At 35.9% G+C, this 24184-nt stretch overlaps 3 protein-coding genes and 1 non-coding gene across 11 annotated transcripts; 2 read left to right on the top strand and 2 right to left on the bottom strand.

The window, feature by feature from the left end:
• The first annotated feature begins 1218 nt into the window (after positions 1-1218).
• Positions 1219-3281, top strand: LOC123671061 (60S ribosomal protein L10a). The gene is made up of 4 exons (XM_045604720.1): positions 1219-1335; positions 1564-1719; positions 2033-2354; positions 3074-3281. The coding sequence occupies exons 1-4, from the start codon at positions 1331-1333 to the stop codon at positions 3242-3244; spliced, it is 654 nt and encodes a 217-aa protein (XP_045460676.1). The 5' UTR covers positions 1219-1330; the 3' UTR covers positions 3245-3281.
• Positions 3282-4171: 890 nt separating this feature from the next.
• On the bottom strand, positions 4172-4244 carry Trnaf-gaa. Its single transcript has one exon. It is a non-coding gene; the product is annotated as a tRNA-Phe (tRNA).
• A 789-nt stretch (positions 4245-5033) lies between these two features.
• Positions 5034-6760, bottom strand: LOC123671059 (zinc finger protein 830). The gene is made up of 4 exons (XM_045604715.1): positions 6548-6760; positions 5919-6378; positions 5674-5843; positions 5034-5236 (listed from the first exon to the last, which is right to left on the bottom strand). Exons 1-4 carry the CDS (start codon positions 6667-6669, stop codon positions 5095-5097), a joined length of 894 nt encoding a protein of 297 aa, XP_045460671.1. The 5' UTR covers positions 6670-6760; the 3' UTR covers positions 5034-5094.
• Positions 6761-7003: 243 nt separating this feature from the next.
• On the top strand, positions 7004-24021 carry LOC123671057 (DNA topoisomerase 2-binding protein 1). 8 transcript variants are annotated; one of them, XM_045604711.1, is made up of 20 exons: positions 7004-7378; positions 7433-7572; positions 7649-7892; positions 7951-8219; positions 9141-9439; positions 9490-9572; positions 9993-10283; positions 10401-10545; positions 10636-10938; positions 13924-14340; positions 16231-16338; positions 16414-16632; positions 16988-17146; positions 17306-17574; positions 17809-17937; positions 17994-18120; positions 19831-19898; positions 20479-20736; positions 22644-22867; positions 23618-24021. In XM_045604711.1, the coding sequence occupies exons 1-20, from the start codon at positions 7292-7294 to the stop codon at positions 23814-23816; spliced, it is 4038 nt and encodes a 1345-aa protein (XP_045460667.1). In that variant the 5' UTR covers positions 7004-7291; the 3' UTR covers positions 23817-24021. The 8 variants fall into 8 exon arrangements, with proteins under 8 accessions (XP_045460667.1, XP_045460666.1, XP_045460664.1 ...); XM_045604710.1 differs by having other exon boundaries at positions 16411-16632; XM_045604708.1 differs by having other exon boundaries at positions 7652-7892; positions 16231-16632.
• Positions 24022-24184: the final 163 nt, after the last annotated feature.

Genomic DNA, 24184 nt, shown 5'->3' with positions numbered 1-24184 from the left:
TGGATCATTTTCGTTTTTTTTTTCGATACCCTGCTTCATTTATTTATCTACTTTCTGAATATTAGTTTGCGACCACCGAATCAACGTTGAAACATTTATTTCTACCCTTTATTTATTCGCGGTCGAGAACCAATTTGATTGTACTTAATTCTCAACCACTGGTGGTCGTTGTTTTATATTGTATTTACTCATTAGTTTCTAAATAGATATTAAGAGCAAAATAACCAAATAATGTTGTATGAGTTGCTATTCTGAAATATTTATAGAAAGTGGAAACTTTTGCAAAATAATTTTTTTTTACGTTCCGTGTGTTTCTTACTTGATTACCTCATCTGAGTGATAGTTAGTGATGTCGATGGTACGGTACGTAAGTAAGTACTAATCACTCATCTCGCTCTAAAGTTTTTTATAAAATTTTTGAGTGGAGCGGCCACTATTATTAGTGGTAGAAAACTAACACAAAAATGGTCGAGAACTCTGCGGCGTGGTCGAGAACCGAAGGTTATTGAGATTTTCTATATGTTTTCACATTTCAAAGGTTAAATGCGGAAAGAACGCTTAAAATTATATGAGAAATCATTTAAAACTCGCCAAAGAATCGATGAACACCATTAAAATTTGATAAGTTTATGTGTGAAAAAATCGTGCTCGAAATCGATGTTTCTGTTAACTGGTCGAGAACAAGTGTATTTACCATAGGCGTATCAATAATATATAGGATAATAAGTCTATGGATTCGTCATCAGTCAGTTGATCCTTATCAGTTAAGACCATCCTCGGTTCAAAGTTCGTAAAATACCGACATCATGATGAAATTATAAAGCGTTTTGTTCGGGGAACGAATGCTGAAAAAATTGTCTAATTTTTTTCCGAAAACTATAAGAGTCATTCGCATGAAATTTGGTACAAAATCGGTTAATCTAACGCATTGATTCGTCTGGATCGAAAAGCCTATCTAAGATTTCCGAAGGCTGAAAATTTAAGTGTTTAAATTTTAACGAACGTTCATAGAAAAACGTCACGTCATACATATATTACGTGTTGCATATATCAGTCACAGTGCCTTCCATTCAGAGCTTCCAATTAAGTTAATTCTGACATTAATCTCGAAATTTTGAAAATTTTTCTGCTCTTCCGTAATTTTAAAATAAATCATATTTCAATTTTTCAATTTAATTTATATTCATGCCGTGGATAATAAGAAGAACATTTCGATGATCTGTCAAACTTCAAATTGGATTCTATCGTCCGTCCTGTCGAATTCCACAGTCCATATATTTCTAACCTTTCTCATCGAACGTGTTCAAGCGTCAAGACACGTCACGCCAAGATGTCGTAAGTAACATTTCTCATTTTATTTTATTAAGAGGTTTTTCCTCGAACAGATTACTCAATATCAATTCTTCACTATTTCTGCAATTTTAAGCCGGGAGAATGATTTCAAACAATAAGATTTGGGGGCTGATTGTGAATCCGTTCTCAAATTCCAGTCTGCCCGCCTTAATTAATTCTTCAAATGTTCCATTAATGTTAGATATACTAAATATGCTCATGATTTCGTAGGTCGAAAGTATCCCGTGATACCTTGTACGAATGCGTACAAGCTGTTTTGGACAAATCGAAGGAAAAGAAGAGGAACTTTTTGGAAACTGTTGAAATCCAAATCGGTCTGAAGAACTATGACCCCCAGAAGGACAAACGTTTCAGTGGTACCGTCAAGTAGGTATTCCTTATAACTTCTCGCCAGCTCATAATGGCATGGAGATCTACAAAGTCGATTGAATTGGCGGACCTTCACCCAGGGTCTCGAAATAATTGGGTAGATTTTGCCCTCATAGGCATTATCGACCATTTAGTTTTTAGTTAATTAGAACTTTTTCAAACTGAGTGGGTAATTGCTGGTAAGTTCTGAGGAAACTCTGAACATAGCATTCTCAATGTCCTATCAGTTCTTAAATATTCAAATTAGACATAAATTACATTCGAACACGAATCATATGCTCAATTTTATCACTACCAATTTTTTCCACAGGCTTAAGAACATCCCAAGACCAAAAATGCAAGTCTGTATATTGGGAGACCAGCAACATTGTGATGAAGCAAAAGCCAACAATGTTCCTTTCATGGATGTTGAAGCTTTGAAAAAACTCAACAAGAACAAAAAACTCGTTAAAAAGTTGGCAAAGAAGTACGATGCTTTCTTGGCTTCCGAAGCCTTGATCAAACAGATTCCCAGACTTTTGGGTCCCGGTTTGAACAAAGCCGGTAAGTTCCCTGGTCTGTTGTCTCATCAGGAATCTATGACACAGAAAATTGATGAGGTTAAAGCAACCATCAAGTTCCAGATGAAGAAGGTATGTTGAAAATTCAATTGTAATATTAGTCTTCCTATATTTTCAGTTGACATTAATTCTCAAGGTATCAATTTCCGTTTTAATTGGAAAATTCATTTGTAAATATGTTTCATACTTGTTTTAGTAGCACCAATAAGCCATCAAGATTTTTTTGTAACCATAATTATTTTGTACGGAAATGTGGTGCAACATTAACCCTTAATAACCTAGAGTTTCAATTTTGATACCAATCTTTTATCTGATTTCTTTATGGCGTTAATGCCTGAAGTATCAAAATTGATACCTGTTTTTTTTCTCAATAAATATGTAAAATAAATATTGTGATTTTTTTAGCTATTTTTTCCTTCATCTAGACCCCTCAAGCAAACACAGTAATATTAAAAATAAATCACTTTCGTAAATGAGGCTACTAAGGGTTAACTTGCAATAGTATTTTTACCATTTTCATCTTATTGTGAATGTGGCTTTACCATTAAAGACAATTCCATCTTATTTATGAATATGTTTTATTTTTTTAAGTAGCACCAATAAGCCATCAAGATTATTTTAACCATAATTATTTTGTACGGAAATGTGGTGCAATATAATCTTGCAATCGTAACTACCGTTTTCATGTTATTGTGAATGTGGCTTTAACATTGCAGACAATTGATTAATGCTTATTGATGATGGATTTTGTTAATCTAACTCTTGCTGAATCATTCTTATCTTTTTTCCAGGTCTTGTGCCTTTCTGTTGCTGTTGGACACGTTGATATGACAACTGATGAGTTGGTGCAGAATGTCCATTTGTCCGTCAACTTCTTGGTTTCACTTTTGAAGAAACATTGGCAAAACGTCAGGTCTCTTCATGTGAAATCATCCATGGGACCACCACAAAGATTATATTAGTTTTAAATCTTTCTTAAATAAAATATGGAAACCTTAATTCGATTTTATTTGGCTTAACCATTTTGAGTGGTTAAGTTATACAGTCCTCTTTCAGAATCTTTTATAATGTTCTGTGTTGGTGAACTTTCAAGCTAGAATTTTAAGTATTAAATAGATTCAGTCCTTTCTTAATTCGAAACATTACCAAATTGACCAAAACTTTTGGATAAAAATTCGTGGAAATGAAGTTTCAATTGAATCAAAAAGCTTTTTATGAGTGATTTTTATGGAAAATCTTTGAACTTGAAGAAGCTTGTTAAGTGAGAATATTTTGAACAGGAGCGTTGGCACACTTGTTCAAATTTTTTATTATTAATGAAATATTACCATATTTGGAGAGAGGCTTGAATAATTAGATATTGTGTATATGATTGACAAAATTGGATCAGGATCTTATTTTTGACGCTTGTCCGAAGAACTACAATAAACATTTACAATGAAATTGAGCTGCAATAATTTATTTACATTCTCCTTCTCATTTCCAATCATTGTCTGAGTTAAGCCAGAGAACTAATTCTGTATACAGTTCTAATGCACCTCAGTATTTGGGATAGCTTGTTCAAGAAGGTTATATCCTTTTTTAGATTAGATTTTAGTATTCAATTTCTGAAAGATTAATCTAAAATTGCCTCATGATTGAATTATTGTTCAAAACCTGCTAATTACACGTAAGGGCTTAATTTTTTTTTTTTTTTCATTAAGTGATGCAGATAATTTGATCCGATTCGGAACAACTTATATCAAAAACAATGGTGAGCATGATGATTATGAATTCAAACTTCGTTAATTTCGAAATATGTTTGTATTCGTTTTTTGATGAAAAAATGAAATCGAAAAATGGCAGACTTCTTCGATAATAATTGGAGATGAATGTAAAAAAGATATCTTTGCCGAAACCCGGGATCGAACCAGGGACCTTTAGATCTTCAGTCTAACGCTCTCCCAACTGAGCTATTTCGGCTTATTGATAATGATAAAAATTTTTTCTAGTCACAAATAAGAATTTATTCTTAGCATTCGTTCTCCACACGAATTTGGAAAAACATGTTTTTACACTCTGAAATTTACAGGAGGAGTAGTTACAAGACCAAAGAAATAATTGAAATATCCATTAAATTTCATTCTTTTGCGACATCTAGGAACTGAAACACAGTTTAGGTTGTACAGTAAACTTTACAAGATTCTATAATGAGATGGCATGGCGAATAATTAGTTCAGTCAAGTGTGTATAGATGTCTAACATGAAATTCTAAAAAAATTTACATAATTAATCTGAATATATACATTTATTCAAATTGATAATTCATTTTTTCTAGACTTAAGGTTATTCATACACTTCAATTAAATCTCCTGAAAATTTTCAATCAAAATTCGAAAAACTGATTGCAGATCCGTATTTGTCATGCTGCGGCTACCAAATTTTTTTTCTCGAAATTTATCCATGGTCTTGGTTTTGCCGAAAATATCAAACGATCAAATTTGAAGAAAGTGTTCTGTTATATAAGAGGTGTCTAGATGGTAGATTCCAAATTATGCATTGATTCTTAGAAGAAAAATTTTTCTATCCATTTGGTATTCTAGAAAAGTATGAATACCTATATCAGTTTTGGGGTGTGTTAAGAAGAAACTGATCTCAGGGTAGTATTCAGCTTAGAAAACATTGATTAGAAGAAACAAGTAACAATTAAAAAAAAGAATTTATTCAGAGAAATTTACATAATTTAGAAGGTAATTTGAAATAAATAAATAATTTGTGAAACATATTTTAATTTCTAAATAATAACATAGTATGGAATAATATGGTACATAGTTTATCTATATGGATTTTTCGTTCTCCAATCAAAATATTCATCGAATTCTTCAATTTCTTCTTCATCTACTGTGACTTCATTATTTTTGGCTTCATCAACTAATGCAGCTACTTCAACTCTTTTCTTTTCCCAGGTAATAACCCTAAAAGTGAAAATTGTGTCAATAAATCAAATGAATCATAAGATATGATGATAATTTCCTGAAAAGCAAAATTTAGAAATTAACTCCCGTAAAACAACAGAACACACACTACTGCCTATGTTGTGCCATTTTGCAAATCCAGAAGTGTTTTTATACAAATGTATAATAAATTTGTGATAAGAAATCTAAATACAGTGAATTGAAGCAAAAATTCACTCATGCGCGTGCAAAAGGAGACAAGTCCGAAAAAGTGTAAAATAAGATAACATCGAAATCATAACTCTGCACCAGTGATGTGAAGCTGTGCAAACGGAGACAACTCTACACTCAACCTAAAGTTATCTTATTTTACACTTTTTCGGACTTGTCTCCTTTTGCACGCGCACGAGCGAATTACTAAACAGTTATTTAAAATAATAAAGGAATTCTATACTCACTTCGAAAAATTTTTAATCTGCTCATCAATTTCATCTATTTGCCTTTCAACTGTTGCTTCTTCTTGATCTTCTGCTATTATTGCAGCACTTTCTCCCTCAGCATCTTTTATTTCCTTCTGAAATCGTTCCCATTCTTCCTGAACTGGATCTTTATACTCAATATTTCGAGCCTAGGAGAAATAAAAATCAATTCTTGTATGTATTATACCAAATTACGCAAAAAAAATGTTCTCTTGAAATTTTACCTTGGCATCTAATTTTGGATCATCAAAGAAACCTTCAGGTAAGGTTTCACTTGATTCCTGAGGTGTTTGATCCATTGGCTCATCCTCAGTTTCCAATTTTGTTCTGGGATATTTTTCAACATTAATAGATTTATTTTTTGCTGACGAATCAAAAAAATCTGCTGGTAATCCAGATTTTGTCTGTACTTCACTCTGTTGTTCACTTTTCCTGGTTTCTTCTACTTTGGATGAATTTGTGCTATTTTTAAGGATGCTTTTGGGCCTTTTTGTTGGAACTTCATGAGGTGGAGTTAGTGGCCTTTTCAGTGGAGTAGTGAAGTTGTTGGTTCTTTCCTTTAATTTCTTGGCTATTTCTACATTATCCTTATGAAGCTTGGCATTTATATGTACATTCCAAACAGCTTCAGATCGAACAATAGTTTTGCACAACACACAGGTAAGCTGTCCAAGCTCGTTATATGTACTGCTAAATTAAGGAAAATCAAATAATAATACAATACTTACAAAAGGTTCTCAAAAAGTCCTACCAGCTAAATATTAGAATTTTAAAAACCAAATTTGACGTTATTATATGAAAAAAAAATCATCAAGTAACTTATTATACTAGGAATTCATAAATAAAAGGATATTTTGCTAAAGGTGAATCAATTTTCTTAACAGGAATTAACTGTTTTTCTCTGCTTCTTTGCTGCTGCATATATTTTCTGAGTTCCTGTTGAGAAAATTTTTTTTTGCTTGAAGATGTTGACATGTTTGCTATAAGTTTCCTTCTTCAAATCGAAAATATCAATATAAACATAACTTGTTATGAGCCAATGAGCCATAAGCGTTTGCGACGGTTTGTCATTTTATTAACCTCAAATTCCAATCCAAAGGAACTACTCATATTAACTGAAAGAACTACTTGTAAAATATATATATTTTAGAACAAAATTTTAAATGATTTTTTTCAAAATGAAAGACTGGCATATCATGGTATATTTCGAAAATAATTATAAAAATATCGATCTTACAACTCCAAAGAATCCAAATGATTATTTATATTACATTTTCGGAACGTATGCTTTTCTTGTCAGTTAGAGAATTTTATCCTTTTTGAAAGTAGAGGTTGAAGGAATTCGAAATTACGAACGCTCGACATTCGGTAAAAGGAGGGAAATAAAAAAATATAAAACAGAAAAATCAGGAAATCCTCTCAATACAGTCTCAAAAGTTCTTTAACAGTTATAGATGATGATAATAAATTGACGGTAATTTTTTAAACCTTTTTTATTGAACAACCAATTAGCATGTTATTGGACAAAGGACACCCCGAATAGCTGTATTGTATTAAAATAATAAAGTTTCAAGTTTATGAATATACCTAGTTAGAAATGGATGCGATATCTATAAAGTTCGTTCTTTCAAATGACTTGGAAGATGAGAGTGGAGCTAGTGAAATAATGCTTCAAGCTTTTGAGGTAACCATCATAACAGTGATTTTTTCGTATCTACAGAATGTATTTTGATTCAAGGCCTGTCAACAAAATAAAGTCAACACGGTATGGATAAAGGAAAAAGATATTTACAAAATACAGTTGAAGAAAACAGATTTCATTGTTTTTGAATCATTTGAAGGAAAAGATTTTGAAACTATCAAAGAGCAGAAGAGTGCGTAAGTTGTTTGCTAAGGCATCTTTATTAAAAATGAAACGGACTGTTTAACATATGATTTCTTAAATTTTCTGCAGTAGTATTGTAGGACCGTGGTGCATTTTAATATGTTTGATGGAAGGCAAAAAAATACCTAACTTTTCATGGCCAATCTACAATGTAGCAATGTATGATTGCATAGTTACTTCTTCACACTTACCCAAATCTGTTAAAACTGAAATTAGTGAGAAAGTTAAACAAATGGGTGGATATTACTCTGATGTTTTATCAGATAACACAACACATTTAATAGCTGATAGTGTGAAAAGTGCAAAATATATGGTAAGCAGTGATAATGCTTTCAGTTTTGATTTATGATTATGAGAAAATTAATTTTTAGAGAGCTATAGAAATGAATATAAAAGTACTCACTCCGTCTTGGATAAAAGCTGTATGGGAAATGAGTCAAGAAGCTAATATCCATTGTAATGATAAACAATTTGACAAATTCAAATGCCTACCTTTCCACAAGCTAATCATTTGTACGACAGGTATTTCTAGTTTGAAAGAGAGGGAGGCAGTTAGGAAAATGGTGATTGAAAATGGAGGGGAATTCACTGGGAAACTCAATTTGAAAACTACAGATTTCCTGATTTGTGAGGGTACAGCGTAAGTTGTTCTCAATTATTATCATTTCAGTTTTCCATCAAATTATTATATCATATTTGCTTTTTATCTGCAACAGTATTTTAAACATATGTTTGGTGTTCTATTAGTCAAATACAAGGTGTTCCTTGATTAGAGCTACAAAGGAAAATGAGGGATTTCTTGGATGATTTTAATGAAAAAAATCCTATAAACATGGGCCCACAAACTCTTTGTTTTCGAAGAGTTAGGGTGTTTCTTGTAGTCCTACTTTCTTGTGATGATTATAGCTCTGTTTATCACATCTTTATTAATCTTCACTACAGTACCAAAACTCAATTTATTCATCGAAGCTCACTAAATGGATCTTTGTAATAATTCAGCTTGAATTATTTTTTATAAAAATCAGTAGCAGATACAGAATTACAAGAAACCAAAAAGTGTAGTAGTGGACCAAAGTTTCTTTTCAAATTTTTCTAAACTACCAGTGTTTCACAAAAAAAAAGTTCTGCATCAAAGAAGCAGGCAGTTCCAGAAAAAAAAATCATCCTTCAGATTTTGCATTCTGAATTAGCATATCACTTGATGAAAACATTAAATTGGAATATCTACGCCAAATTTAAGTTAAACATCTTGTTGAGGGAAGGTGCTATGAGAAAAGAACTTGAAAAAAATCAAACTTTAACACCCTGTATCTCAAAAACAAAAGAGTTTTCAAGCCCACGTTTATAGGACTTTTTTTGTTGATATGCTTCTAGGAATCTGTCACCTCAAATTCAGGAACACCCTGTATAAGGGTGCAGAATATAAAGATACCTTTTGCAAAAAATTATATTAACATGTCATTCATGAAAACATTTTTTTGGGGTGTTAGACACTAAGTAATTGTTCAAACATCTGCACATATATGTAATGGGTTATTGGTAATTTCATTGATTTCATCAGGGGTACAATGAGTGAGAAGTATAAAGAAGCGAGAAAAACAGAAAATGTTACTTGTGTCACATTGCAATGGCTACAAGACAGCATCAAAAAAGGCTTTTGCTTGCCACATCACGACTACAGTGTGAAAAAAAGTACATCCACCCCTCAAAAAAGTGATTTTATCAACCCAGATTTCTCCACCATGAGTGCCATAAACCAATCAACAGTCAATACAACTAGCATAGAAGAAACGATGATAAGAAGACCCTACAACTTTGAGAGTGCATCATCAACTCCGACCAATGGAGTGAAGAGAAAAGGTAGGTGACTGTCAATCGAAGAAATAGCCATTTTTCTGATTGCCTTTTAGTTTTCACAGAATGTGACAATCTCATCGAACAAATTGATATCAAGAAGGCCAAGAGAAGCGGACAGTTTCTTGATGGATGTTCCGTAAGTCTTGACATTGAATTTCTTGTCCAACCCTTTTTTGGATCTAACAACACAATTATAAACTGCACACGAAGCAGGCTTATTTGAAATTGTTAATTAGTACTAAAATAAGCACCAGAATTCTAACAAACAGTTAGTAAATCTTTTAAGAATCCTTAATCTCCACAAGAAATTGAGAAATTTAAGTGAAATGTTTTGTACACGGGAGGTGCTATGAGAAAAAACAAGAAAAAATCAAACTTTTACACCCTGTATATCGAAGCGTTTGCGGTCCCATGTTTACAGGACCTTTTTTCTTGAAATTATTTGAGGAGTCATTTTTGTTTGTACCTCAAATTTACGAACAGCCTTTACAATGGTCATAGTGTAAAATTTGCTTCATTTACAACAGATTATTAACCACCAAACATTCCATTTCAGGTCTACTTGGTGGGTTTCAAGGAAGATCATAGAGAAAAACTATGCAAGATAATAAACACAAGTGGCGCCACTCGATGTGACGATATGTCAGATCGTGTAACACATGTCATAGTGGGTGATCCGGAATCTCACGAATTGAAACTCATCAAGTCGAAAAGTTATTCCTGCGTCATAGTCACAGTTCAGTGGCTTCTGGACAGTATTGAGAGGAAACGACCTTGCGGCGAAGAGTCCTATCTGGTTAACAATTTGAGAGACGAGTCCAAGTTCAAATCTCCCATGGGGAAAAAGGTAAGGTAGCCAAATACAAGAATTGTTGTGATTAGTTAAATAAGAAGTTCGAGTATTTGGAAGCGTTGTCCCAGAATCTTTACAAAAGTTATTGCTAACATATTTTCGAAATTTCAGGGCTTGAGTTTGTTACGTTCCAGTAAAATAATAACTGAATTAGATCTGACCCAATCGCAGAAGGAAAAGGAGAACCTGGAAGACGAAATAGATTTGGAAGCCGAAAAGGAGATTATGAAGCATTATATGATGCCTGAACCTAGTCGTATGTAAAACTGTTTATGTCCAAAAACTCAAAGCCACTATTTTAAAATTTCACCAATTTTTTTCATTGACTGTGTCATTTTGTTTTCAGAGGAGGACACTCTCGCCAACCTTCTGAGGAACGCTAACTATGACAGCAAGCGAATGGAAGGAGGAGAGTCGAAATCTCAGACCAAACAGAACATCGACATGCCGTCCACTGAAGAAGAAGAAAGAACTTTTACATCACAGACTGTGAGCCAAACTCTGGAGATCTTTCGCGGTCTTAGCTTTTTTGTCACTAGTTTCGACGATGAACAAGTGGCCGAGATGAGAGAACAGATAGAGGGCGCCCTAGGGTGCATCACCATGGATATAAAGGAGGCCAACTTTGTTGTTGCACCATGCTTTATTAGTAAGTTTTCATTTAAATGAGAAGATAATCTTAATTTCAATTTATCGCAATGCTCCACCCTTAAAAAATGTTTAGATCGGTAAATTATGTTTACCGTTCTTGATGTGTAATATACTACCACATTCTACAATAAGCCTCAAGCATGGCGCATAGATGGCATTGTCAAAGCCATACCACTGTTTTTCGCGTTAATACCAAGCCCTAAAAAATGCATCCCAAAATTTCGGAAAATAGAGTTGTCTGGATCGAGGTATTGAAGGTTAAGTGAAGCTACATTTGTTGTTGTTTGAACAATGATAAAAACGAGTGTTGTGTATTTATAAAACACTGTTTTTTTAAATGCGAAAATAATACTGTGCAATCAAAGCAATGGCTTGATAAGTGTTATTCAGACTGTGCTCCATCGACAAAAGTTCGAAGGAGGTATGGTGATTTAAACGTGGTCCTAGAACCACCGACAGTGGTTTCAGAAAACATTGAAAACCATGAAATGGTTTTGAGCAATCGTAAGTTGCCTGAGATAGCGGTGGATTTGAAGATATTAGAAGGCAGTGTATTCACTGTTTTGCGTGATCATTTGTCCATAAGAAAACTTTGCTCGACATAGGAGCCGCGCTTGCTCACCGCTGATCAAAAGCAACCATTCATTGTTTTCCCCCAAACGTTGTTTGTAGCTGTTTAAACAGAAAAAAAAAACAGGATTTTTGCATCGATATGTTGACAGTGGATTGATCAGTCTTGAGTTAAAGGGAGCTTCAGCTGAGTGGAAAGTAGGCGGTGAAAGCTGTCCAACATCTCAAACATCAGCTGTCAAAGTTATAACATCTGTATTTTTGTTGTCTTGTCAGTTGTCACTGTCAAGTTAAGTTTGGTTAGTTTTATTATCGATATTATTTGATTATTGATTATTCTACTTTTAACGGCTGTGTATTTGAATAATATTGAATTGTGGTGAAAGCTTTTTTACTCGAATTATAGAAATAAAAGATAGAAGAAATGATTTAATGAACAGAATTGTTTAACTTTTATATATGGTTATTTAAAAAAAATATTTCCTGAACAACTATTGTGATATGAAAATATTGTTCAGGGAAATTGTTTTGATAAAACAATTAAAAAACATATTTTTTAAATGATTATGTACTTGCGTTCGTAAATTCAACGTAAACCTATGATTCAACATATAATGCAGCGCTTTTTCTTCGACATTTTGCTGGTTCAGCGCCGCCCAGCGCATTCAACAACGCTTATTTTTCGAAATCGCCCTAAGTGTTAACCGGAGATACCAGTGCTCAACCTTTGAGCGAGTTCGGAAAGTCTGCGCTGTTGCATATGCTGAAAGAATGCGCTGGACAGTGGCGAACCAGCAAAGTGACGGAGAAAAAGCGCTATCACTCAACGTAAACCTATGATTCAGCAAGTAATACAGCGCTTTTTTCCGACATTTTGCTGGATCAGCGCTGTCCAGCGCGTTCAACAACGCTGACTTTCCGAACTCGCCCTAAATGTTAACCGAGTGCTCAACCGTTGAGCGATCTCAGGAAGTCAGCGCTGTTGAACGCGCTGGACAGCGCTGAACCAGCAAATTTTCGGAGAAAAAGCGCTGCATTATATGCTGAATCATAGGTTTACGTTGAGTGATAGATCCTGCGATAGTTACTGTTATGACACTAACTACACTGCGCAAAAGAATTAACGCACATTATGGAAATCTAAAATTTATTCTACAACTGAAGATGTTCTCAATAATAATTATTTTTAACAGAATTATGCATGCATATGTTATCCACTTTCAACGTTTTTCTTCAATACACATGTTTTTTCCCAGCAGGAATAAAAAAGATGATATTATCAGATTTTGAATGTATTGGCTCCATTCTGAAATCAGTTGTTTTCGATTAATTCTAGTGATCAATAGTTTTTCTTTCGTTTCGATCGCTTACAACGCGAAACACGCAATTTGACCCAAGAGGAATGTGCCCAAGCGGTAGTTTTGCGAGAAGAAGGTTGGACATACATAAGAATTGCAGAAAGGTTTGTTGTTTCCCATACAAGTGTGTCCAGAATGTTGCAGCGATTCAGGAAGACAGGTATGAATGTCCGAAGACCAGGACAGGGTAGATCACGGGTAACAACTGCCATTCAAGAAAGTTACTTGAGAGTTTCTTCGTTGAGACAACGGTTTGCAACCGCTCGCCTCCTTAAAAATCAGCTTGAGCAAACTCATCGGGTGCAAATTAGCACTCAGACAATAAGAAATCGCCTCAGAGAATATGATTTAAGGCCTGGTGTCGCGGCAAGAGGCCCAGCTTTTACCCCAGCCCATCGAATGGCACGTTCGGATTTTGCGAGAGAGCATATCCATTGGGAAGAGGTTGATTGGGAAAGAGTGCACTGAGCATATCTTTCATGTGGACGTCTGTATACAAGGGAATGTCGATCACAATGGTAGAGGCAGAATCTAGACTCATCTGTGAAGAGAACTCTTTCCCAATCAGCCTCTTCCCAATGGATATGCTCTCTCGCAAAATCCAAACGCGCCCTTCGATGGGCTGGGGTAAGAGCTGGGCCTCTTCTCGCAAAACTACCGCTTGGGCACATTCCCCTTGGGTCAAATTGCGTGTTACGCGTTGCATAGCGATCGACTGTAGAAAATCAAACGAAAGAAAAACTATTGATCACTAGAATTGATCGAGAACAACTGATTTCAGAATGGAGCCAATACATTCAAAATATGATATTCTCATCTTTTTTTTATTCCTGCTGGGAAAAAACATATGTATTGAAGAAAAACGTTGAAAGTGGATAACATATGCATGCATAATTCTGATAAAAATAATTATCATTGAGAACACCTTCAGTTGTAGAATAAATTTGAGATTTCCATAATGTGCGTTAATTCTTTTGCGCAGTGTATTTCAAAAACCATCAACGCGAAGATGTGCCTTAATGTACCTTACTCATTCGAAGCCCCAACTCCCCCAGCCGAACACATAGACTACGACCAAGACATCACCATCAACGACCTGTGGATCTACGACTGCATCACGGCAGAGGAGATACTATCGGTGAAGTACTACCACCGTCCCCTCTTCATCAAGAACCCTTCCGTGTTGGAGGATTGCGTCGTGACCATCAGCGGCTACTCGGGCTACGAACGTAACTTCCTGTCCTCCCTGATCGTCATGCTGGGCGGAGTGTCGCAGGAGCAGTTCTGCAGGATCACCTCCGCGGAGAGGAACGTCCTCGGGTCCACGCACCTGGTCACCGCCGAGCCCAGCGGGAAGAAGTACGCAGGCGCGCTGAAATGGCGCCTGCCCGCCGTGGACAAGGATTGGCTGATCGCATGCGCCAGGAGCGACTCCAGGCTGCCGGAACAGGAGTATTCCGTGTCGAGGAACAGTGAGTCTGGTTTATTTTTCCTTTTTTGTTGTTGGTCTTTCTCTCTTTCTGTAGGGTGTGCCGGAATGCGAGTAGAAAAATGATTGGGTAGATAGTACTGATGAAAATAAGAACAAATTTCGAATAGTGTTGGTTTATCTCTTGAAGTTTATTTTTTTAAAATGAGTACTTTTCGTCGAAAGCTTCGAACCACATTGGGCACTTTCAGCAGAAAAATCGGTAGCATAAGTAGCTTCGCTAATGATAGGTGTCAGTTTGGTAATGTTAGTATTCTCTGCTGGACGGGTTGCTCCTTTTCTTGACAGCAATAGGTTCTGTGGGTCCTTCTTGAAGGTTATGATGAGAGACAATTTTTTGTTATAATATCAATTTTTCCAAGTTTGCTTTCGGTATTATTACTATTTTATTCTTCAATATATGGGAAATTTATTCAGAGTAACATTTCATAATGTTAATGAACGTATATGTTTCAGTTTCTATTATTTCGTCCCAAAATCACTGTCGCAGCTGTCACTAATGTCAGTTTCTCAACATGTTACCAAAAGGTAGCATAAGATAAATTTCTGTGGTAAAGGTAAATTATTCCAAATAGTTTCTTCGAAACTTGGATACTGCCAGATCTGCGAAGTATCTGAATCTTAGCAAGAATATGCTACACTTCCTCACTGGATTACTAACAGAACATTGTCGCCTCAGAAAGCACCTCATGAGAATGAGTCTAACAGAAAACGACGAGTTTAGATTCTGCGGAGAGGAGGAAGAAACTCCGCATTACCTGAGGCAGTAACCTTGAAGCCATCCCAGATACTGCAGTTCATTCGAACTCTACATCTAGAGGGCGAGCTGTAGACTACTGCAGCTCCGATGGGGGACACAATAGAACTTAAGGTAGCGGTGTAATGGAACCCACTTTAAATCCAATCTGAAGTAGATGTTCATAATGATCACCTTTGTTTTTGATCCAAGCTGGTTTGAGCCGCATCAAAATTTCTTTAGCTCTTTTGGAATTATTATCGTAAAAAAATACGTGTTTCTCAGAAGTGAAAATGGTTATGACCAATATTCGCAGATAATTTGTTCTTATATTCATCAGTTCGATCAATCCTATAAGTTTGTTACATCACTCTGGGACACCCTGTATAATCTGCTTGTTATCTATCCATCTACTGCACGATGGCATCTCTTCGATTTTATCACGTTTGTTATGGCTTTTTCTTCTTATATTTTGATAGTTTTTACTCATTGGCGGGCTTCACCAAACTTTTATCGCTACCAGAACTGTAAAAAGTTTGAGAAAAAATATCGAAAAAGGGATGCCTCATATATCCGTAACAACAAAGTAGACTAGATTAAAATTTAGTTTGTATATTTAAAAAATCACTGTTTACAATTTCACAAGAATGTTTCGACAGAATGATACCATAATCAATTATATGTCATATAATATATTACAACAGCTTTTTTGCCTAACGCCAAAGCCAAGTTTCTTTTTTCTCTATATTTTTTTCATGCGTCTTTTGGAATGTGAGAGTACACCCTGTAGTTCTATATTTATTGTGGACACATGAATGAATTGAAATCGAACACGGTTTGGTGAAACCCGATCTAAATGTTTTACATTTGTTTATTTTACACTGTAGTGATCATCTGGTGAAAATATTTTGCTTTATCTTGTTTTCTCAAAGATTTTTGGTATATCTCAGTTTCGGAGTATCAAAGTAATTTTTACTTTGAAGTCATTATTCTCAATATTAATTATTTTTTTAATGTTTTATCATTACATCTCTATATTTGGCTAATCGGGCAAAGATAAATGACAACGAAAAAAGAATCTCATTTTATCCGTTAAACAAAATTTTCGTTTAAACTTTTCTTTATATTTTAATTTAGGTACGAAAAACGAAGCTACTTTATCCTCTAGCAAATCAGATAATAATTCAAACAAAGAGAACCTATCAAATAATCCGTCCATAGGCTTGGAATCTTTGAAAATCTCAGGTAAAGATATTGTCCCACCACATTTGCTAGAATTCAACAAAGACTACTATAATGTTGCATTTGGTATCTCAGCAGTCTCCGATCACTCAAGGATTTCGATGAAAGATGCCCCTGAGATATCAAGAAATACTTCTGATTTCAATAAGAGCCAAAATGGACGATATAAAGATGATAGTCAAAAATCTAGAAATAAGTTAGAGGATAACTTTAGGTCTATTGAGAAAAATTCGAATTTAAGTCATATTGCTGAAGTTTCTGGGAATGCTTCAATTGCTTCTTACACTGCCAGTTCAGGTAAATAACACATAAACACTCTCATTGGTCCCATTTTCTTTTATTTCATCAAAGTGGACGATTGCACAGCCCAAAACAGTTTTTGATATTTTATGTTTTTGAAGTGTTTCTTACTGTCTTATTGAGTCTTTAATATTTTTATAACTAGTATTTTTTATTTCAATACTTCAAATATGTCTAAAATTCCTTCGCCGAATTCTTTGGGCTGTGTTGTCTCCTACATTCTAAAACTTTTAATTTATACACTAACACAATTGAATTTCTGGAATGATTAACCTTTTGATAGATGCAGATACTGCACATCTACAAAGTTATCTGGTGAAACTTCATGCCATGAAATTTGATAATCTTTCAGAAGTCAACGATTCTGGCGTTACATCCCAATCCAATCAAGCTGAAGGAATAGGAACGCCAAAAGGATCTGTTGCAGATGACTCTTTTACAATACCAGCGCCTAGAAAACTGAGTTTGGGTCGCAAAGAACTGATGAGAACACCGAAATCCAGAGATCCATGTGAGTAAGAGGAACTTTTTTGTACTGTCACAGCTAGAAAAGTGATATCTTTGTTTATTTAAAATGTTTATAATGGCAACACTGCATTATTTTTTGACATTTTTATGACATTTATGTTCAGTAGATCATAATGTCGATAAATGAATGAATATTTTGTAGTCCGAACACCAGACAACAAAATGGACGACGTGTTCTACAGTCAAGTGACGCCAGTAGACAAAATCATGAATGAAGTGCGACTGACAAACCTTCTGGGCACTCCGGAATCTCCCCAGTTGGCCAAACTGCCTTGGGATGTCGACACACCGGAGACTCCTTATGGCGCTTACATAGACCCCAATCCGTCAAAAAGTTTGAGAAAGGAAATGCTGAGGTTCCTCAATAGGTTCCCTGACAACACACCTGTTACCAAAAGAAGAATGAGTACGGTAGGTCTATCTCATATACATGGTTAAGCCTGCTATTGATCCTCTACATGTGGAAGGGAAATTGTTTGATTTATGTGTACGTTCGATGATCTCCTTCTGTAATGAGTGAGCAGGGTATAGAACTATGAATTTATCGAACTGGTCGCAGTTCTGAAAGGCTGTATTCTAAGCTAGCTATGATAGTGATAATGAAATGACTTTTATTTGTGTTTATTCGATTGTTTACTATTTCAGCCACTTTCCGAATTGAAAAGGAGGCTGTGGAACAAAATCGGTTCTTCCAATTATGATAGTCAAAGTCAGAGTCAAACTCCTGGTAAAGTTGAGAGTCAGGTAGAAGAAGAAGAACCTGAAACAGAAAAGGTGAGATAATTGTTGGTAATTTTCAAGTAGGCTATAATTAGGTTGTTCCATTCTAGGAGAGCAACACTCAATCGGCACTGGTGAATACGAGACTGCAACAACTTGAAGAGATGATGGCTGCTGCCAGTGGCAGCGCAAATAAATCTAAGAGACAAAGTAAAGTAGCAGAAGTTCCTGAACGAGGTGAGTTTGAAAAAAATTTCAACAGTTAAAGGAAGGAGAATTTCAATATTCACAATTGAGACTAGACAACAAAATTTTGATATAGAAAACAGTGAGCCAACCCATTGGACTTTTGAGTATGGGGATGCGCCATGAAATCAAGTATAAATATCCTTCAAAGAGCTCAATCAAAAATTTTTCCTTTATTGAAATTGCTATTGTTTCGAATCTTTATTGATTTTTCATCTGGGCTCTTTATTATCTGTATACCTTTTCGTGGTACTTTTTTTGGGAGTTGGGATTTTGGTCTCTCTCCTAATCTTCTTTTCTCGGTGCTAGTTTTCTTTGATTAGCTCATAAAGGGTGTTTTTTTTTCGAGGTATATAACTTTAAGTTGGCATTACTGTTCAAGATAGCGACCGATTTAACAGCTGTCAAGTGATTTATTCTCAGTTTGGTTTGGCAATCCATCATGAATAGACTCACGCCTGAACAACTCTTGCAAATAGTGCAATTTTATTTCGAAAATAATGGTTCCGTGCGGAATACTCATCGCGCACTACGTCCATTTTAACGTCGACAAAATCGTCCATCAGAGCAGTTAATTCGATTAACCATGGAACGTTTTCGCACCACGTTTACTCTTATTGATAACTCGCATCCCCAGAGACGCCGTACGGTGCGTACAGAAGAAGCTATTGTTGCTGTAGAGCGTAGCATTGAGGAAGACCCGAATGAGTCTATCCGCCATCGAGCACAGGAATTGGATCTGTGTCCATCCACTTTATGGAAGATTTTGCGGAAGGATCTAGGTTTGCGTGCTTACAAAATCCAACTCGTGCAAGAATTGAAGCCAAACGATTATCAAGTAAGGCGTAGATTCGTCGAATGGGCCCAAAATGAGATTGCCGTTGTTCCCGATTTTCATAAGCGAATTTTGTTTAGCGATGAAGCGCACTTCTGGTTGAATGGTTACGTCAACAAACAAAACTGCCGCATTTGGAGTGAAGCTAATCCTCAAGTGTATGTCGAAACACCGTTACATCCAGAAAAACTGACTGTTTGGTGCGCTTTATGGGCTGGTGGAATCATTGGTCCGTACTTCTTTAAAAACGATGATGGCCAGAACGTTACAGTCAATGGTGATCGGTATAGAGCCATGGTTACTAACTTTTTCATTCCCGAATTGAACAACCATGATGTCCAGGAGCTGTGGTTCCAACAAGTCACACAGTTCGTGCCACAATCGATTTATTGAAAGACACGTTTGGTGACCGCCCAATTTCACGTTTTGGACCTGTGAATTGGCCTCCAAGATCTTGTGATTTAACACCGCTAGACTACTTTCTGTGGGGCTATGTAAAGTCATTGGTCTATGCGAATAAGCCGCAAACCCTTGACCATTTGGAAGACAACATTCGCCGTGTTATTGCCGATATCCGGCCACAAATGTTGGAGAAAGTCATCGAAAATTGGACTTCCAGATTGGACTACATCCGAGCCAGCCGTGGCGTTCATATGCCAGAAATCATATTTAAAATGTAATGCCACAAGATTATCTTGCGGATAAATAAAATTCATATCAATCGAATAATCCATAGCTCTGAAAAAACACCCTTTATAATACAATGTATTTTAATTGCTAATCAACTTATGCAAAAAAAAAATCTGCATGGACACTTCGCCAGTTTAATAATAAAACTGTGGTATGAATCTTTTTCAACTTTCCAGTTTCTGAGTTCAACATGAGGGAGTCTCAACCATGTACAGTACAATGGGACTTTGGAAAAGACACTCAGGTAATGTATTTTCTCTATGGTATAAAGTATAATCGGGAACGTTTTCCAATGCAAATATCCAACTCTATACGCTCTATTAGTGTGACGTCACACACCGCCATTTTTGGTTCTCCTGTCAGTGTTCGGAATCCAAACAAATAAATTGCCATTCAAATTAGTACGGTTTCGTTGAAGGAATTTGCTTATTTTCATAAATAAGAGTATTTGAGGAACGATTTTAGTATTAATTGATAGATAGAAGGAACGAGGTTGATACCAGTAAGTTTGAATCCTGTATCATTCCCCAGATTTTGTATAAAGCCGTGTTTATTAGTTGAACTTTAAGTTCGAACTTACTGGCATAAATCTCGTTCCTTCTGTCTATCAATTAATAGTAAAATCTTTCCTTAAATAATATTATTTATCAAAATACGCCAATTTCTTCAACGACAACGTACTAATTTGAATGACAATTTGTTTGTTTGGATTCCGAACACTGACAGGAGAACTAAAATGGGGGTGTGTGACGTCATCACTAATAGAGCATATTGTTGTGCAGTGCAACTACGTTTTTCAATACACCTTGTCTGTTTGAAATCAGGAGGAACCGCCACCCAAGACGAAAGTCTTCATGATATCCGGAATAGGGGACCCGAACGTCAAATCGAGACTCGTATCTTCTTTGAAAGAATTGGGAGCCACGGTGTCTGAAACTTCCACTTACGATCCCAGCTCGACGCATCTGCTGTGTCCCAAACCGGCGAGAAACGAGAAGACCCTGTCTTGTATGGCTGCCGGCAAATGGATCTTGCACATCAATTACGTGGAGGCTTGCCTCAAGGCTGGAAAATTCTTGAATGTAAGCAAAAGTATAATTAACTTTCTTCCTTATGAGTGAAATATACGGCTCCACAAGAGTGGATAGGGATATCGTATGCAATCGTTTTGAAAAGTATGTAATCTTCGAGAAAAACGCTGTAAAAAATCATTCAAAACTCAATAACAACTTGAATCGATCCAATAAAAATCAGTATGAGACATTTCGTCAATCTGGTCGCCTTTTTTCTGAAGTTTGGTTCTTTGCATATTCTTCATGAATGTTCTTATTTTGAGATGGAGTCAGTTTATCAACGGCTTCGATTTGAAACGAGTTCTCTGAAAATGCCAAGACGTAAATTGACAAACGTTGAGGCTAATAGGGCTATCGGAATGCTACAGGGTGGCCTAACTCAGGTTAAGTCAGCCAAAGTGTGATATCTCGACTTTGGAATAGGTTCAGGGAGACAGGTTCCGTGTTGGAAAGACCAAGGCTTGGTGGGCGACGAAAAACAACACCTGCTCAGGATCGTTTCATCACCGTTTCGGCGAGAAGAAACCCTACATCAGCGTGTAGAATGCTACGGAATACTCTTCAAAATGCAGATGGGGTCCAAGTTTCCATCGAAACCATCAGACGACGTTTGAGAGAGGTGAATCTAGGTTCTGGACGTCCTTTAAGAGGAGTTCCATTAACATGTGACTATAAGCGTCAAAGACTGGAATTGGCAAGACAACTTATCAATTGGACCGATCATTGGCGTAGTGTCCTTTTCACTGATGAATCCAGATATGGACGATTTTCAGATTCTCGAAGAATAAGGGTATGGACAATCCCACGCATACCCCGTAATCGTCGCTATGTCCAAGAAGTCCATCCATTCCGAGGGGGTAGTGCACAGATCAACACATTTGTCATGGGAATATGACCGCCTTACACTATAGGGAGCATGTCATTGACAATGTTGTGCCAAATTTTCACGCTGCTATTGGTGAAACTTTTCAATTCCTAGACGATAACGCTAGACCGCACCGTGCAGCCATAGTTGAGAATGCGCGCGAGGAGCTTGGTATTCCACATTTACCAATACCTCCACACTCACCAGATTTGAATTGCATAGAACATGTATGGGATATGCTCCAAAGAAGATTAGATAATCATCAACCAACCCTAGAATCTTTGAATGATCTGAGAGAGCTTCTGCCCCGTTTATGGAACCAAATTCCTCGAGAAATGTTCAATTACCTCGTGTGTAGTATGCAAAGAAGATGTCAAGCTGTTATTGATGCCCGTGGAGGCCATACATTGAATTGATAGTCTTAAAATGCTTGAATTCTCTGAGAATAAAATTTCGTTATTTTATTCGATTTTTCTTAACCACCCTATATACGCTACAGACCTACAGGCTAAAATTAATTTTATTTCCTGCAACTTGAAATCATATTAATATGAATTTTCATCACAAAAATTATATTTTTTTGCAATTTAAGTCAATATCCCTAACTCATGTGGAGCAGTTAATATTTGAAACCATGTTCCGTGATCCATTCCTAGAACTTTCCTACATAGTGTTTTTTTTAATTTTCTCCTTCTCCTGAAACTTTTTCTTAAAGGTACATTTTTCTGGACCATAGAAAGGTTCCTGACCATTAAAAAAGCCTTCTCTTTTTACCAGTGTATTGCCCTGTTCGAAGATGCTGATACGAAGATACATACGGTTGAATGTCTTTATATTCATTTCTCTTCCATTCGCATAAAATTGGACAACAACCAAGTGGGTTAGGCCTTTTTGGCCTACCGACGCTGTTGCCAGTTTATAAACTAGAAACAAAGCTATTCTTTACTTGAAATATTTTTTAGTGTATTTAAATAAAACCGTAGTTTAATTTAGATTTTCGATTACTAAGAGGGTTGTTAATGTGTATATTGACTTGATGATTCAATTTTAGGAAGAAGAATATGAATTCGGTAATCCGAACTCCATAGGAAAGATAACCATCGAACTTGACCGCGATATCGAAATAAGGATGCAGGCTATCTACTATTGGAGGAACGAAATTATTAGGACAGGAAGAGGACCCTTCAAAGACATGAGGGCTATAATTGTCGCTGAAAAAACGCAAGCTTTAATCAGTGTAATCGAAGCTGGTGGAGGAGTCGTTATTGATGCTTTGTGAGTACAACACTACCTATAGATTTTACGCTGATTTTTTGTTTATTAGGTATTGTTGGGTTTTATAACGATTGTGGTATCAACAGTTATTAATTAATGAATATTCATGGAAATATTAATAGGTGTACAACTTTGCTTCCACCGTTTTGCAATAGATGGCTGTAGCGGTATGTGGTAGTCGAAATAAAAAGATCGTAGATGTCCTACAATAAGCTTAGGTATTTGTAAACAGAACGCTATCGAAATATCAGTCGATTTTTGTTTGCATCATAAAGTTATTCTCGATTAAACTTGTCAGCTGAGGCTCATCGAATGTTCTCAAATACCTATGGTGAGGCCGCTATTAGTTTAAGAACGTACCCAGAGTGGTTTCAATTCTCCAAGAACGGTGATTTTGACGTCGAAGACGACCAGCATGGCGATGGAAAAGAGAAGCTTTTCGAAGATGCAGAATTGGAGGCATTACTTGATCAATACTCGTGTCAAACGCAACAAGAAATGGCAGGATCATTGGCAGTGACGCAGCAAGCCATTTTAAAACGTCTGAAAGTCATGTGAATGATTCATAAACAAGGAAATTGGGTGCCGTACGATTTTAAGCCGAGATATGTTGAACGGCGTTTGTTTGCTTGTGAACAGCTGCTTGCAAGGCAAAGACGGAAGGGATTTCTACATCGCGTACCGATAGAAGTCCTTAATTTATTGTTTACATCAATTATGGATCTAGTTTGATGGTTCAATTTTTTTCAGACCTCCTTTCGATGATGTTGTACATGCAACCCACTGCCTTATGGAACCAAAGAGTGTATCAAATTTTTCCCTTTACGAGTCTCTAGCTAAGCAAGGAATTTATTGTGTTAACACCGTGTTTTTGAGTGACTTCTTGCACAGGATTAATAAAGACGTCAAAGACTCAATATTGCCATTTTATCAAAAATATTTCAGATGAATGATTTTGTTTAATTGTTTCTCCAAGTCAATTTGGTTTTATGATCTGTGTTATTTAGTTAATTATTTACCAGTTAATTTTGAATATGAATTAATCGAATTGAATGATTTAGACTGAAAGTTTCTCAATTGTGGTACTTGTACAATGTACAGGTTCGAGATTTATATATTGTTCATCATATAAGATTAAACATTGAAAAGCAAAATTTTTTTTCAATTTGATTTATCCCTTGCTTTTTGAGTGCTTGTTCCCTGAATAGATTGTTCTATCATTTTGTCACAATGTTTGTAATTCTCGAGTTTTGCGCCGTGAATGGTTTGAAACGATAAGGTAAGTAAGTACATTTTTCTAATTTTGGGGATTAGAAG

This window comes from Harmonia axyridis, chromosome 1 (genome assembly GCF_914767665.1).
Source record: "Harmonia axyridis chromosome 1, icHarAxyr1.1, whole genome shotgun sequence".
NCBI classification, from domain to species: domain Eukaryota; kingdom Metazoa; phylum Arthropoda; class Insecta; order Coleoptera; family Coccinellidae; genus Harmonia; species Harmonia axyridis.
Note: the sequence above shows the minus strand (reverse complement) of the source record. Positions and strands in the feature narration are given on the sequence as shown.

Coding starts and splice junctions, on each gene's coding strand:
- LOC123671059 (XM_045604715.1), bottom strand. CDS start 6,669: ATGTCAACATCTTCAAGCAAAAAAAAATTTTCTCAACAGGAACTCAGA. Junction 6,379..6,547: donor ATTGATTCACCTTTAGCAAA/ATATCCTTTTAT, acceptor ATTTAGCAGTAC/ATATAACGAGCTTGGACAGC. Junction 5,844..5,918: donor ATCCAAAATTAGATGCCAAG/GTAAAATTTCAA, acceptor TATTTCTCCTAG/GCTCGAAATATTGAGTATAA.
- LOC123671057 (XM_045604707.1), top strand. CDS start 7,292: ATGGATGCGATATCTATAAAGTTCGTTCTTTCAAATGACTTGGAAGAT. Junction 10,284..10,400: donor AATCTCCCATGGGGAAAAAG/GTAAGGTAGCCA, acceptor TCGAAATTTCAG/GGCTTGAGTTTGTTACGTTC. Junction 19,899..20,478: donor ACTTTGGAAAAGACACTCAG/GTAATGTATTTT, acceptor GTTTGAAATCAG/GAGGAACCGCCACCCAAGAC.
- LOC123671061 (XM_045604720.1), top strand. Junction 1,720..2,032: donor CGTTTCAGTGGTACCGTCAA/GTAGGTATTCCT, acceptor TTTTTTCCACAG/GCTTAAGAACATCCCAAGAC. Junction 2,355..3,073: donor TCAAGTTCCAGATGAAGAAG/GTATGTTGAAAA, acceptor TCTTTTTTCCAG/GTCTTGTGCCTTTCTGTTGC.